The sequence below is a fragment of the Eschrichtius robustus genome, chromosome 1 (genome assembly GCF_028021215.1).
Source record: "Eschrichtius robustus isolate mEscRob2 chromosome 1, mEscRob2.pri, whole genome shotgun sequence".
Taxonomy (NCBI): Eukaryota; Metazoa; Chordata; class Mammalia; order Artiodactyla; family Eschrichtiidae; genus Eschrichtius; species Eschrichtius robustus.
The window spans coordinates 118,872,326-118,889,446 of NC_090824.1; the positions used below are offsets into that span (position 1 = coordinate 118,872,326).

The window sequence follows — 17,121 nt, forward strand, 5'->3', positions numbered from 1 at the left end:
GGAAATAATCTTGTAGTAAATTCTATACTATACGTTGCTGTATGTGGTTGCACATGGATAAGAGATAGTACTTACTATTATTTGTGTATGGTTGATAGAAAAATAATTGTTCTGTTTTCTGAGCACATATTAATCGGGGCTTAGAGATAGATCTTCTCTATGCTTACTGTGATATATGTGAAGTTAATCCACTGTGTGTGTACAATTATTTGATGATACCCTGAAACTTAGATTTATTTGTATTATTATTTATATTGTTATATTATTATATAATATTTATATTATTTATTTATATACTTGTGCTTTAGGCAATAGTTTAAAATGTTTTTAATGTTTTTATTTTTAATAGTCATGAAAGAAAAAAGTTCTTATTGCACTTCAAGGATGAGAATTGAGAACATGCAAAATTTATCTTTTATTATCCTTTAACATTCAAATAAAGTGAACAACATGGCTGACCTACAAATGCATTTCTGTTTGCATTTTTCAAGAGTAATACTGTTGTTTAATAATGATAAACAATATTTCAGTGAGTTTTTTTTTGTTTAATAATGATAAACAATATTTCAGTGAGGTTTTTTTGTAGGTTTCAGTGTCTTGTTTTGACTCTGTGCCTAAGAATGGCAGTGGGAGGGAGTGGCAGAGAGAAACACCCAGATGAATGTGAGATAGTAGGATGTCACTTAGCACCTCAAGAGTGTTCAGTTTTAAGCAACAGAGGTAAACTCCAGGGAGTGACTTTAGCTGGGAGCCATTCTATTTTGTATATAGCTCTTGCTGCGTGTGGCTGTGACAGACAGGACTATGGTTGTGGTTACCAGAGGACACCCTTGTGGTCATAACCAAGTTGTAAGTGTCACCAAGATTCTTCTTGAGTGTCTGTCACATGTGTATCAGTGATTCTAAAGTAGATAAAAATGAAACAAAGATTCATTTGGGAGTTAGCACTCCCAGCAGATTAGTTTTAAAACAGAACAGCAGAAGGTGTTGTGACATGCATCCCCAAGCAATTGTAATGATTTGACAGTTATTTAGCCCTCAATTCCTAGCCCTTTGGTTGAACTGACAGCATGCCTGCAAAGATAGTGAGGCCTGTTTCAGCCCCATTAATGTCTTCTTGAATGTTAGCCTGCAGTCTGGGTAATGATAAATGTTCACTGATTGATGATTTTATAGTCCCAGAGGATTCTGGGTGGTTTCTGTAAGCCAAGACAGTCAGTTTTTGTTCTTGTTTGGGCCTCTTGTAAGATTTTCTGATCTTTACTAAAATCGTTTTAAGTTGGCAAAAGGGTGGGTACCACCTCAGTTTTAATTAACTAGGGTTCAAAGCCTTGTTTAGAAACTATATGATTTTGGAGGTGATGCTGTATTTAGCATGTATAAGAGTCTGAGAACCAGAACAGCTTTTAATCCACTGAGCTTTTGTAACACTTACTGTATTTGTGAACTTTCATGTCTTTTAGGCTCCTTCGCTTTTAAAAAACCTGTGTTAAGTTATAGGGATAAATTTAATAACAGCTATTGTGAAATAATAACGTTAGCTTTATTGTTTTCATGGTGTTTGCAATTTCATTTTTTAGATTCTTAAGAATTTAAATTAACTATCTTTGTGTTTTCTTTTTTACATGGCTCAGTTTCTATAGGAGTATATCTTGTTATACTAGTATTAAAAGGAGTATAAGCAGATCTTCTTTTGCTAAATATTTGTTTGCCATTTAGGAAAGGATTCATTTCTAGTATATTGATTGTGGATTTTTAAAAATATTTTAAATAAATCTTGTAATTGCCCAACCCTTTATTGATAGGGTATGGAGGCAGAGAAAGGAGGATACAGATAAACATTTTCCTAATTTATTGTAACTCAGAAATATATTTTCTTAGTTCATCCTTTTAGAACTTTACTTTTGGCTGTAAAGAGATTGTAGGGCTAATTTTTTTTTAAATCTATAAAGAAACTTTTTGACTTTAATATCTTAAAAGGAATAAAAGCAGCACTTCTGTTTAGTTTTTCAAGTAATGAACCAGAAACTTGGTTAGGAATGACCATTTGTAAGTCTGTATATTAATTAGATGAGTGTCATTATGCTCAATTAGCACGACTGCCAAATAATCTCTTTAATACTCCGGTCTTTTTTTTTTTTTTCTCTAGGGTTTTACAGACAGCCCTCATTACAGTGATCACTTGAATGACAGTCGATTAGGGGCCCATGAAGGCTTGTCCCCAACACCTTTCATGAACTCAAATCTAATGGGTAAGTTGGTAATTCTCTGCAAGTAGTCTTCACAGAGCCTCTTTGGTCAGAGACATTTTTTATCTCCTTGTCCAGGATGGACACCTAAGTATGTAGAAGAAAGTTCCTAAGTTTCTAGGGGCATCTGGGCTTTCTTTGTTCAGCTAAGTTTGAGGGGCAAGCATTCAGAAATGTGGTTCCTTCTATGAGAGCATTATTGTCGTTGCTATCAGAAAAGGAAGCAGCAGTGTTCTAACTGTTAGTTTTGGCAGTGTCTGTGACATCAAGCATTATGTTTTCTGCTCTCTGGGCAGAGAAGCATTTCAGAGACATTTGTTTGTAATGTACTATTTGTCTTAACAGTTGTATATATGTGGTAATTAAAAATATGACAGCAGTGATTTTAGGCAAATTTTACTCATTTTGGGCAGTATTTCTTTTGACACTGTTTGATCAAAACATAATAGTATATTTAAGTATTGCAACATTTGTTTTTAGCACTTGGGTTCTTATTGGGGATTTAAAATTTTTTCTTCTGCTGTAGTAAAGTTGTACTTTGAACGACATTACCTACCACCTAAACCTGATTATTATTTTTGGCAAAACCTTTAAGGTTAGCCATTCTCTATATCTCCCCCTACTTCCTGCAAACCAGCCCTCCCTTCCACTCTCCCCCTGCCCTCTCGCTTTCTCATATCAAAGTTTATAGCTATTCAATCTGAAATGATAAGCCCCCAATTTTTTCCCCCCAGTTTGGATGCCACTCTTTTATTAAGCGAGAATTTTACCTTTTTGCAGAACCTGATTCAAAAGAATCTGTTTTATGACATTATTTTTCCTTCTTGTTTATGCTGGGGCTGAGCACATTACAAAAGCTTTATTTAATCTGTCTTACTGGTTGTCAGTGGCGTCATGTTAATATGGAAGGTTTGTGTAATTGACATTGATTTTATTACTTTACTTCTTAAGGACATGACCTATATTGTGATCTTAGAATTGTCCTTTTAAGAGACAGCCATGCTAACCTAAGTGGATTACCCAAATCCAAAATCCTGGTGGTCTGCAGTTTCTTTATAAATGGTTTTGTTTAGCACAGTCTTTGTTTATTTCCCTTACCCTCCATAAAGTATTGAGGAGACAGATTCTGATATTTCAGTGTGGATCTTGCCTAAGGCAATTACCACTTTGAAGCCAGAATCATTGAGTATGACACAAGAGTAAAAATCAGTGACAAAACTTGTGTTTAAAATGACAATTTGTTTCAACATAAATGAAAACGAAAATCCTGGTATTAAATTTGTTATCATTCCAGGTAAAAATCAGAATTAAATATAGAACAAAATAATTATCCTTGCATTTGGCCAGGGAAAACTTTCTAATCTATCTTCTAAGTTTTCTATCGAGCTTACTATCAAAGTAAAGTAGATGTGACACTCCAGATAGTTTCCTTTTGTAGTATAACTTTTCCCCAAGTAGCATTTAATTTATGGTAAATATGGTAGAGCAAACTATAGTCAATGTTTTTGTAATTTCAGATTGAACTAAGCTTTCTTAATTAAGGATAAAACTGAATTGTGAAAAATCAGAAATTGCCCTTTTTTATATTTATGTTCTTACCTTTATTAGCTTACAGAGATGACTCTTAAGTTCAGTAGAATTGCATCATTTGTGCAGCTTTGAGCCAAGGTGACTGTTAAAATTGTGGGGTAAGTGTGGGAAATAAATGAATTCTAAGAAGTATGCATGTCAGTCACTTGCTCTGAGTAGCTGTTGACTAAAAATACTTCTGTAATTCAGTTGAGGTAACATTTTCTTAGTTGGAGCAATTATGAACATGTGCTTGTTAGTTTCTTCAGTTTACAGATAATTATTAGAATACTTTCAATAGTCATCCATACCCTATGTATAAAATCAGCATCTAAAATAAGTCTTGAAATAAAAAAACTCAGATTTATAAACAGATTGATCCCTTCACAGTACAAATGAGAAAAATCTGCATTCATCTGAACTACATTGTGCAGTTAACCAGGTGCAGCTATACATTTTCATTGTACGTTTTAACTACCTACTCTTAAAAATGTTAATTTACCTATAAGAAAGGGGAAAATGACCCTGAAGAAGATTAGGCAGATATTGTTCAAAAGGATTTCACTGGTCTTGGGAATATCTGATTTACTACACTTCCTTCCTTTTATTTTCAGTACAAATGATCAAATGAGATATCTAACACTTGAGTCTAAGCAATCTGCATGACAATAGCTAGCTTTTGGAAATGAATGTCCTTTAAATTGTGGAGCACCTCCATACAGCAACAGGCAGTCCCACTTGATGTGACTTGACGTAATTGAACTGTTAGATACCCCCAAATATGGGTTTATAGCACTCAGTAGAGTTACAGTGGATAGATTCACTTTGTTAGCCATTTGATAACTTAGGGGAGTTTTCAGGCTAAAAACCTGCATTGTTAAAGCAGGACTGAGATGTGCATGGCAGTATTAGCAGCATTTGGAACTATTGATACCTAGTTGTCATAATAGGTAAAAACTTCAGAGTGATTCTGTGAATGATGAGTGCTCAGAAACAGTTAAAGCTAACTGGAAAGCCATAACATGTTTCATCATTGCTGTCAACATATAAAAACACCATCTAAGGGGGGGTGGAATCGTATGTCTAGGGAATGTTGTTATTTTTCGTATTGTGTTCAGCGATAAGCACATTTGCCTGAAGAAATAGTGGATTGTAAAGTGCTACTGTCTTTCATGATGGAGCTCTCAAATACTTTAATGATTTTGTACATTGCAAAAATGAGAAATTTTATCTAACAAGGGTTGATAATGATTCAGTAATGAACAGTTTGCCACAGAAACATGCACTTCTATATTCATTTAGATATTTTGATGTGTTTTACATGGGAAGTAAAACTCTTTATGTTGAAACAGTGTTTCTTTTTAATGAATTCCAGAATTATCCTGTTGATTTATCAATATGGAAAAGGGGGTTTTTCTTATGTTTCAAGTGAAATAAGTACATCCTTTTGGCACATCACTAAGTAATTAGCATCAAACAGTTCTGTACTCTATTATAGTAAAACTGCAAAGCTTTGGCAATAGCAGTGAATTGCAGTAGTATCACCAAAGAGTCTTATTTATTTCTGTCCTCTTCCAGCTTTGGTCCATTTCTCCACCCTTGGGCCCTTCATTAATTTCAGTAATATTTGCTTTCCTTTACCTGTTGTTGATTAGATGTATTTTTGGTGATGGTAGGAATAGTTTATTAATTGGACATAGAGACAAATTATTTTATAGAATTGCCTCCCTTTGATTCCCAAGTTATTGTGGAATAAACTACTCTATCTACTCCTCCATGTCTATCAAAGGTTTACTTATTTTAGGTGGTGTGTGCATGTATTGTCAATGGGAAACTTAAGATAGTACCTTCAATTTTCCTTTTTTCTGAGACCTTCATTTGTGTTCCTTTCTGAGACCTGTGTTGCCTCTAGAGATGTTTTGCTAGTATTGTATCTTTTAAAAACTGGAAGCAACATGTGGTGGTATAGGAAAAAATACAGGGCTGAGAGTTAAGAGGTCTGGATTTTAATCCAGATCCTGAAAAATAACCTTCACTTTTCAGATAAGGTATTGCTGGATCGTCTCAAAGGCCTTCTGTAACTCTAGAATTTTATAATTCTGTAATCTCATGTAATATCTTTTATTCAGCCCTGGAAAAGGCTGCAACTAGAGTTGTAATTGGTATTTTGCAAATGATAAAGCTAAGGTACAAAAAAATTGTGTTTTTTCTTGAGGTCATAGAGTCAGTAAGTAGCAAAACTGAATGTAGAGCCCATGTATTCTGACTCCTAGTGTTCTTCCACTAGGCACGTTAGGCATGTAAGGTACTGGTTCTTTCTACATGACGCCTTCAGGGTTGCACTAGCTCAGCATTTTCCGAAACTATACGTATGGAGACACTGCTTTTGAGAGATGACTATGAAAAAAAGTTCCATAGGGACATAACTTTGGAAAGCATTATATATCACATGCCCCCGCTTAGAGATTGAGATTGTACTTTGGGGTATTAAAGGGATTGTACTTTGGGGAAAAAAAGGCAGGGAGCTTATTTAATTATGTTTAGCCCATCACATTCCAGAATCAGATGATGCACAGAAGCCTTTTTGTAAAAAAGCATCATTAGCTTATGGGAAACTAGTTTTCCATGGAGCACACACTGGGACATGTTTGTAGGTTGTGTTAAGGGAAAAATAAAAGATAAAATATGAGAGTTCTTTGAAATGTAAATTGGCACAGGGTTAATAATACTGCTGGATATACTTTTATAAGTCATTTTAGGCATCTTAGCTAATTTAACAGGTTGGGTCCGGTTGTTGCATTGTTAAACCTCTGTTTTGTAACTATTTGACTTATAAACAAACCAACTGTCCTTCCATTGTTGTTGGAGTCTATTTGCTCAGCCCTGCCCTTCTTTACCTGACCGAGTTTAAAGGGCCCCCTCTGTTAGCAGCTACTGCATTTTATTTTCATTTCATTGTGGATTAAATAAGTTTCTGTGGGCTTGTCTGGGAATTTAAACCCAAGTACACTTTTTTCCTATATATTCAGTATTTCAAACAACCAAATTTCAAAGAAAACTCTTTTGTATACTTGATTCTGCCTACACTGTACTTTATGATTACTCCAGAAATCTCCTCGAGTTACAAAAAAATGAAGAATCACCATTTTCAGAATATCAAAACGTAATAGAACTCTGCCTTCAAAAAGATCTCTAACTTTGACATACAGAAATTCTTTCGATAGATGAGATAATGAAAATGATTATAATTGTGTTTAGGGGAAACAGTATAGCTTACTGTCTGGTTTGCCAGTATTTCATAAGGATTAGGCCTTCATACTTTGTCCAGTGTTTTATTAACCCCAAGTCTCAATGAAGGATGAGTTATTATTCATTGATCTACGTTCTCTGATCTTTGGATGCTTACAAACACAAGATGTTGCGACTGGGAAAAACTTGAGTGAACCAGACTTAGTTATTGAAGAAACCAAAACAAAGAAAAATGAAATGAGTAGTTAATTAGGAAACAGGGATCTAACCCTCTTGATTCTAACTTAGCTCACAGCCCGCTTCAACTGCACTGCCTTTTTTTTTTTCTTTTTACCTCTCATGTTCAACTATTTGTTCATTTGCTCCTTTTTCTACATTACAGCTTTTATATCTTTTTCTTCCTCTTGCTACTGCTTAGACTCTCATTAACCAGTCTGAATTATTGAATACCTTTTTCTTTCTCCTTCGTGTGTACCCATCCATCTCTTTATTCTGCCCTAACTGTGTGAAAACATCTTATAAATAACAGAAATTAACTTAAACTGTGTTCAACAAAAAGTGGTATTTATTGACTTACTTATCCCAAATGACTAGGAGTAGATTGATTTTAGGCATGGTGGATCCAAGGGTTCAATCACTGTCATCTGATCCCCCTCTTTCCCCTTGAAAGTGTTAAGAGAATGATATAAAACTGGAGAGGCAAACTGGGCAGAGAGGAGATTTGAAAAGTGGGAAAGGGTAGAGTGTGGTGTCCTTGTCTCTTGCTATCTACTTCTAGGTCCTACCTCCAATCTTTCCAATTGTTTTACATTGTCCTTTCTGGTTACCATATTACAGGTTACCTTTTATTCCTTAGTGGTTTGGGATGTTTTCTTTCAATGCATATATGCATTTTATTTGTAATACTCTGTTCCTGACAACATCATTTCTTTCCACGTCCCTACCCTGCCTCCTCAGCCTGAAAAGCAGCCTCTTTTCATAGTTAAAATGACTTGATAGCCGTTCTTTCTGAAACCTATCCCGTAAGCCAGAGATGAGCTAATGGTTTCTTTTCTACCCAGTCTGGGAGAGACCAAACTAGTACCTCACTTTGAAAGAGGTTCCAAAGTTTCAGGGGTACTCCTGTATAGACTCAGGTCCCTTTTATCTAAGAATAATTAGTCCTGGCGTGAATTATTTAAGAGAATTAAATAATTGCTTCAAAGAGATGTCAAGATTTTGGAAGATAGAGGGAAAAAAATGTTTGGGGCTTTATTTTGAAAACTAAAGCTAAAATTAGAAAGTAATATTAACAAAACAAACCATAAAATCTACTAGATTTTAAATGAACAAAGAAATAATTAATTGTTGAATTTTTTGGTGTATTTTTTTCTTCAGAAAATTGTATGGCATTATAGAAATGTCTTTTACTTCACATTTGAACCTTGTTGATTTTCTCTTCCGTTATTAACTGACTCTAATTCAGTTAGGTCCTAATCTGTCAATGGCTTTTGTGTTTGATTAAATGATTCTTTAACATAATTTTAAAGGACTTGGTGAAATTTTTAGTCTCTTGCATGATATTCAACTCTCAGTGAATTTCTTTTGTATTTGCTTTGTATTATGGGTTATTTAGCAAAAGATTGACCAACAATGCCATTGACTCAGGCCTGAGATAGGCACACTATCTGTGAGTGATATTTCACTGGTATTTTTTTCTAAGTTATCTGGTCATTAGTGAATATTTTCATCAGGCCACAACATTGGCTTAACTCTGCAGTCTTGCAAAGTGGTATCTCCAGGGAGTTATGTAAGGAGGATCACCTTTATTTGTATTTATTTACCCAATCCATTTGTTCATCATCATTCATGTGTTTATGCTCTATGGTCAACAGTAATCTTTACTGATCTGCAGAGTTTTATAGTGGGTCAGTGGCACAAATCTGATACATGGTTCTTCCTTGAATCTTCCCATTGTTTGTGTCTGATTCTCACCAAGTGAACGTGAACTCTGAGGATATTCTGAGTTCTCCTTATAGTGGGGTGCATGACAGGGGCTGTGGCTGCTTGGTTACTAGAGAACAAATGAATGATTTTTTTCATTAAGAAATTTCTGTAAACCTGACAGTTAGTTTTCCTTGATGTGTATAATCTCAGAACCACACCATGGCACACAGTTGAGAATTTGGGACATTATTTTGATTAGGAAAAGTCCTAGAGCAGTATTATCAGACCATGTCTTTGATGTGGTAATATTTCAGATTCACTGCTTATGGTTATAATAATGTCTTTATCATTTACTATAGGTTTTCTGAGCATTTTGTTAAAAATAAATGCTATTTAAGTATTAACTAAAATTCTCATAGAATATTTGCACTGGAATGGATCTTAGAGGTCATCTAGCTCAGTGATTCTCAATTGGGAGTGTTGAAAAATACACGATTGTCATAAGGACTGGGAGTAGGGAGAGGTCTGACTGGTACTCCTTTTACCTTGAAAACCCTGGAACCTCTTTTAAAGTGAAGACTCAGTACTAGGTTGGTTAGTGGTCACATGTTTATGCAAGCTTTAATTAGCCACAAAATAAAAGTGAATTTTTTAAGAATTTGAAAGCATATCTTGAATTGCTTTGGTTTAAATTATAGAAATGTTATTGTTTGAAGGTATTCATGGTAGTTACCATTCAGTTGTATAGTCTTTGTACTATGTGGCTGTTATTTAATAAGCCTCACATTTTAAGTAAAAACTGTTGCTTAATTTGAGTGTCAATCCACTATTTTTATAATCACCTTCACATCTCAGCTTATTCCTTTTTTTCTTACAAAATTCAGCCTTTGTTTTTCATAGCTCACATTTTCTATGACTTCCAGGTTGGGTTTGTTTTGGTGTTGTTATTTGGAATTTTAGGTTTTTAAGAATAGTAGAATTTGCTGTTCTACCTGTCTTGTGGGGCTTTCTCATATGTATGGCTATGTTTTTATGTAATACTGTCCTCTTGAAAAATATTTTTTGGCTATTGGCATATGCATGGTGTAGTGTGGTGAAGTATGTAACAGTCATTCTTAAATTACTTACTTGTTTTTCACTTTGAGAATGCCTCTGGGGGGTTGTCAGACTCCTCAGATTGTATGAAATTTCTAGGGAGTCACAATTAAATGAGAGTAGAGTTCAAGGCCACTTCAACTTGTTGAAAATTAAATCAATTCATTTTATTTATAGTTATAAATTTTATTAATTTCTATTACATATTTTTCTATACTGATTCCTGAGATCAGGGGTTAGCAAACCTTTTTGCAAAAAGCCGGATAGTAAATAGTTTAGAGTTTGCAGCCCAGAAGGCAAAATCAGTGATAGTATGTGTAGGTACTTATATAACCATTTTGAAAATGTGAAAAACTATTCTTAGCTCATGGGCTATAAAAATAACAGTTGGTGGCCTGGATTTGCTCTACAGGCTGTAGTTGGCCAATCTTGTTCTAGATAATTTACAGTAAAAAAAACTTTAAACGGTAGCAACATCAATTTTTTGATTAGGTAATAAATCATATATGTGAAATTCTGTGGAATGTACCAGGGTTGTTTTGTGTTTCTGTTTTTTTTAATATCCAGACGTGGTGATTGATGGTTGTGGTGGTGGTGAATTATTTCTAAAATTTCCAGGGCTTCATTGCCTCTATACAGAATGGTAAGTTACTTACTAGGTGAGTTGTTTTCCTGTTGTTTTGTCTTCAAGTGTGATACTGATAGTTGCTTTTTTAGGCAAATGTCAGATTTCCTTCATCTGAAATCCTGTTATTCCCTTAGTTTTCTATAATCTGGAATTTAAAAAAAATCTACTTTGCAAAATAGTAATGTAAAACCGTAACTGTAGTGAATTGAACCTACCACATTAGGAGAGGAAAAGGTGAAAATTAGGCAGTTTGGTGGCGATGTGGCAGTGGGGCTGCTTTTCAGAGAGAAATCTTCAGAGAATAACTGTGGAGAAGAGTGTATAGAGAGAACCTGTGATGAGAGGATAATGTGAGAATGGCACAATCATCAGAAAAGTACTGTTGCTTTAGTGAGAGTCTGCACTCCCAAGTAGGGGATATCCCCAAAAATGTGTGCAATAAAAATATTACAACATTTTCTAGCTTGTATCTAAACATTTTTGGTAAGATAAATGTGAATTATGGATTTTTGTTACAGTTTACAGAATATATAATTAAATTTTTTCATGTACAGGGCTTAATGATTTGTGTTTGAGAAGATTTCTGAGTTGATATGCTATTCATCTTCAATTTAAGGGTCTCTTTTACCTGGAAGATTTAAGAAAATGTAGTGCTATATTTATGTGATAATTTTTATAAATATCTTCTTAGGTTTACATGAAATGAAATATGCTTGCACCAAAGAATTCCCATCTCCTTTTTATTTTCCTTTCATACAGGCTAATTGTTTCAAGGAAATTAAATTATGCAGTCCTTTAGTGACAGCATTAAGTGCAAAGCAGTTTTACTCCTGGTGTGTGAGTGTGTGCGCGCGTGCAGACGTACACACCTGTATGTTTAGACAAGATAGCACATTAAATATAAGCTTTTGTTTTAATTCATTTTACAGTAAGATTTCAAACATGTGTCTTCTAAAAAAAGTTTGTAAGTATTATCTTTAGGTGTTTTACAAAGTTACTAGAAAACATCTTCAAGTACTGGCATAGTAGCAGGTGTCTGTTTGTAATTTACTTTTCCCTAGGGATATTGGAGGGATATACGTATATATGCACTCATAATTTGCATGTTGTTATATGTATCCTCTGTATCTGTTTATATCTTTTAAAAAAATCTGTCCCTGATTCCTTTGGTCAAACTTGCTGCACTGAACAGTTTTAGGACATTGCAGTACATCTGAACTTCCCAACTCTTTTCTTCATAGAATGTGCTTTTAACTTTCCAATTTACGATGATCACTTAGAAGGAAAGCAGTGCCCCAAATATACTTATGAAGATGACACCCATTAAAAAAATACATTGTGGCTTTGTGTAGCTCTGCCAGTGAGGAATTTAACCTAAGGATGTAAAGGAAAATACACATTGGGAATGTAAAATGGTATAGCCATTCTAGAAGACACTTTGGCAGTTCATTATATAACTAAAATGCAGTTACCGTACAACTCAGCAGTTGTACTCATTTATCCCAGAGAAATGAAAACTTAACGTTTACACAAAAACTTGAACACGAATGTTCATAGCACCTTTATTCATAATAGCCCATACTGGAAACAATCCAAATGTCTCTCACTGGGTAAATGGTGCAACTGTGGTATATTCATACCATGGAATACTATTCAGCAGTAAAAAAGAATGAACTATATTCAATGCAGTGATTTAGATTGATGTTGAGTAAATTAGGCTGAGTGAAAAAAAGCCACTCTCAAAAGATTACATACTGTGTGATTCCATTTATATACTACTCTTGAAATGGCAAAATTATAGAATTGAGAACAAATTTTTGGTTGCCAGAGGGTAAGGAGACAGGAGGATGTGGTTATAAAGGACAACAGGACAGATCCTTGTTCTGTATCGTGATTATGGTGGTGGGTACATGAACCTGCACGTGTAATGAAAGTGTATAGGACCAACCCCACGTGTGTGCACACAGATTTTTTAAAAACTGAGGAAATCTGAATAATATCAGTGGATTGTAGCAATGTTTATATCCTGGTTGTGATATTATAAGATGAAGGAAATTATGTAAAGAGTTCTCAGGATCTCTCCGTTATTTCTTACAGCTGCATGTAAATCTATAGTTACCTCAAAAGAAAAGTTTTAATTAAAAAGTATATACAAATAGATGACTGAACACACAAATAAATTAATTGAAGGAAATAAAAAATTATAGGAAAGTAGGTTAGGAAATACAGGAGGAAGAGAAGGGTCAAGGATGTGCAGAGATTATTTTTCTAGAAACATTTATAATGGAAATTTAGACCAAAATGTCACCCTTGTGGCCTATTAAATCACTGAAAATCCATGTATTTCTAAGGCTGGAATGTCTCTTGAACTTTTCTTTTTAGGAAACTGTACAACTGTAATAGGTGATATTAGCAAGTAAGAAGAAGAATCTTTTCATCAACATTTGTCCTTCACTTTGTGTGCACAGCATTATTGTACCTTTGGGCAATAGGGAGTGGGAAACATCAAAGGCCAGAAGCCTTATGTGTGTTCTTGAGGACATAAACAACTTGGGAATATTTAGAAAGCAAGATAATCTGTATTTCAGAATTGAGTATTTACATGGAAAAGTATTAGCAAGAGGGCTTGGGGTGAGGAAAAGGTAGTAGTAAGCATGTCAGAGAAAAATATTAGAAGGTCCTAAAGTTAATTTTTTAGTGATAAATTTCGCCTAGAGCTGATCCTTGACACCTTTCTTTCCCTGGGAGGCAAAGTAGAAAGATGCAACAACAGATTTTGACTGGGCCTGTCCTCCCTTTTACTTGACTGAGAAATGAGGTTTGAGGATTAAGTTGACTGCCATTTATAATCTCACTTAGATGTGAAAAACTCCCTCCTCTCCTCTAAAATGCTAATCCCACTTAGGAAACTCTTCTGTAGTTTTCAGTTTTTCACTAGTCACAGGAAGCTGGCTCCCCTGGAAGAGTTTGAGAATCTAGGTGAGGCTATTCTGGTGATCCCTGGGGTTAGGTATTTTAGACAAACAACTCCTTAGAGGGAGTTCTGGCTTAGAGTCTCTTGAGGTAAATGTGGGGGAGAACTGAGGAGGGTTCTTGGAAATGGAGTTGAGCAAAACATCAGTAGGCTAATTCATAACTTCCCCTTGGATTTTTAAAGATTCTACCTAATTTGTCAAATTGTTTTCTAAGCTTTTAGAGAAGTCTTGTTTTAAATATGCATACGAAGAGCCAATAATAAATTTTCCAAAACTTGGCTCTGCGTTGTCAAAAAATTTGAGTCATTTGTGAAAAACAGAGGCTATAATTGTGGATCTTTTAAAATCATAATAAAATATGGTGCACTATAAATTAAGGTTTTTAGAAATACTTTAAAAATGATTATTATTAGAAATGTGGATGATCCTTGGGGGCAGACTTGTTTGTATATGTGAAAGCTGAAGTAAAAACAAACTACCCCTTACTTAAAAAGAGGTTTAAGATAAAGTTGCTAAATCTCAAATTTCCCTTTTTGCTTCAGTGTGTCAGTGAATCTGGCTATGGGGTATGTTTATCTACTGTGAAGCCCACTGATGCATGCAAAGCTGAGCAGAGTGCAGTTTTTCCCAGTGGGTCTTCTTTCTCTGGGCATTTGTAGCTGTGCTTCAGTGTGCAGGGTCAGCTGGGGAAAGCTAGAAGGGCTAAGATGTCAGCTATTGTAAAGGTACTAAGATCCTATCTTAAGAAGGGAATGGGACATCTGATCTTTTAAAAAATATATTATTTCTTATGAAGCGGTTAGTTGGAAGTATGCACAGTAGTGATGATTATTAATATTGTAAACAGGACAATCTATTAAGTTCTGTACTATTTAAAGAACAATTCTGTAATTATTTTTAGTTAGCTTAGGCTTTTCTATGTGAATATTGGAATTTTTCTATCTCGCCTTAACATCAAATAGTTTAACTTAAAAAAAAATAGTTTAACTTATATTTAGTTAATTTGAACCTATGGCCTAGGTTAACTATTAACTAATTAAACTAGCTTAGATTATTTACCATAACCTATTTGTCATATATAGTGTTTTAGGTTTTTTGAGATGAATATTGAATACTACTGTATATTACAATAAATAGAAATGGTCAAAGGTAGCTTAACTTGCTTTCTTCATAAAAATATTAAAGTTATGAGATTTATTTAATGTCATTAAATGCTCTTACTTAAATCATTTACATGTTATTGTAAATCACAGTTGTACTTAAATCAACTATTAGGAATCCCAAATCAAAGCAAATGCACATTAAGGTATCTAGAAAGCATTACTTTGTGAAGGAGCATAATTAGAGAAGGTATAACGGCCATCAAGCTGCATAAATGGATTAAGTAATATTTTAATTCAAGATTCAAATGGTCCTGATATTTGTAATGAGAACATATGGAGATAATTTAGTATCATAGGAAACCTGACTGAGGAAATTTGGAAGAAGTAAAAATCATTCCTAAATTGCCCAGCAAGTTGTAAAGATGTAGCTTTCTCACCATGCATACTCATGGTAGCATAACAATGTATAGTATATCTGATTAGTGTCATAATGGATTGCCTTGAAAGATAATGGTTCTGAGGGTCAATAAAGCACACGGTAGGAAAGATTTAGTTAACATGATCAATCTGGGTTCAGAAAAACCCAAGACTTTGTGTTCATCTGATTATTTAGATTTTATTTTACAGAATTCTGTTTTAAAACATTTTAAGTGTACTATAGTCAGGGGAAAGGATCATGCTTTTGCCTTTAAAAGCACTGGCAGAATAGAGTAGCATCACAAATAGCATGAAACTATAAGATGCTGAATCTTCTTGCCTGTGTTAATAGCCTCTGATCTAATGTGTACGACATTTTTGCTTTTAAAACAGAATCTAAACAAATGCTTATGCACTTGAGAAACTGGAGTCATTTTTCTGTAGTGCCCATTACTTATTTCCTCTCTCTATGACTAGGCTCTTGGGAATTTGGTTGAAAGTTTATTTGTTTTTAATTGGGAAAAGTGAGACTTTTGAATACAAGAAAGAAAAAAAATGCAAGAGTAGTAATATAGTCTGCTGCCTTCTTTCCAGTTCCACAAATCCTTTAATTTGAGAGGCTCAGTCTGTGTTTATAGGCTATTTGGGCTGGGCGTAGATAGAATGAATACATTGGCTGTGGAAAGCTAAAAATGGGCTTGATTCATCTTGTATAAATGAGGAAACTGAGATGTTAAAATTAAGGTACTTGGAAGCCTCACCCAACATTTATTGAGTTGTTAAGTGAAAAGAAAAAAAAAAAAGAGTTGATTGTGATACTAGGAGATTCAGATTGCAGTGTGTGGGGTTACTGAGCTAAAATTGTGAACAGAAATGTAGAGTTTCAGTGAATGAAAAACACATTAATATCCTGTCCCAGATGCAGTATTTTTAGTGTTAGTCCCATGTATAGGGTCTTAAGATGAAGGCATATTTCAATGTCCTCCCTTTTCTGGCTTGTTCTGATCCTGTTGTACTGTTTGTTTGTTTTTTTAAAAGATGGAGCTCACCTGTGGCAGAGCTGGCTAGGCCTGAATTCATTTGCTTCTGGTTGGCTTCTTGGTGGAATGTCTTGGTTATTTCTCCCTGGACAGAGGCATGGAACAGCTGAATCCCAGGGAGTTTCAGGCCAAACTCTATGAAATCATAGTACCTACAGCTTTTCGTAGGGTTTTGTTGCAGGCATAAAAAAGAAATTTTGGATTCACTAGGCGGGTAGTGGCACTTGCTTATCCTTCCTAATACCTAAAGAGAGAGGTAATTCAAACTGAGACCCTTGGTATACTCTGATTGAGTGAAGATGACTCAGAGAGACTTCATTAGCAGACCTTGATAAGATTTCATAGTTTGCCTGTGTGGCATAGAGGAATTGGTAGGTTTGATTTATGTATCTTGAAAAGAATAAACACTTTGTAAATGGGGAGAGGGCCAAAAGAGAGGATTTACCAAAAGTTGCATATGAGTAAGGGGCTAACCCCTCTACTTCTTTTACATACCATAAAGAAAGCACTAAAAACCTTAAGGATGATCACAGGAATATTTCTGGAGTGTATAGTTTATACTTTCTATAACGTGATTTAGAAGGAAGGGAAATCCTCTGCTCCTCATCACATCTTGGGAAGGTGGAAATAAGAGTTGCACTGGGAATTTTTCAGTTCCAACGCATGAGCCTTCTCACAGCTGAGGGTTCTAGCTCCCTAGATTTGAGCAGGAAGTCCTAGGTCTTGGGACCATCCTCCACGCCAGACTGGCCATGTTACCTGATTTCACTTGAATTTTTAGTGATCTGACACCATAGGACAAAGGAGCCAAGCTTTAGGTAGCTTTTTCAGGGACAAGCCCTGGGTTAACTGTGCCTGAAGGTGGATGAC

At 34.8% G+C, this 17,121-nt stretch overlaps 1 protein-coding gene across 3 annotated transcripts in view; it reads left to right on the forward strand.

The window, feature by feature from the left end:
* TCF12 (transcription factor 12) overlaps window positions 1–17,121 on the forward strand; it is a 373,142-nt gene that overhangs the window by 180,104 nt on the left and 175,917 nt on the right. For all 3 annotated transcript variants that reach the window (XM_068552268.1, XM_068552257.1, XM_068552277.1), the window contains one exon: window positions 2,150–2,252. In XM_068552268.1, the coding sequence (XP_068408369.1) occupies window positions 2,150–2,252 (103 nt within the window). The remainder of the gene's footprint in view (window positions 1–2,149; window positions 2,253–17,121) is intronic.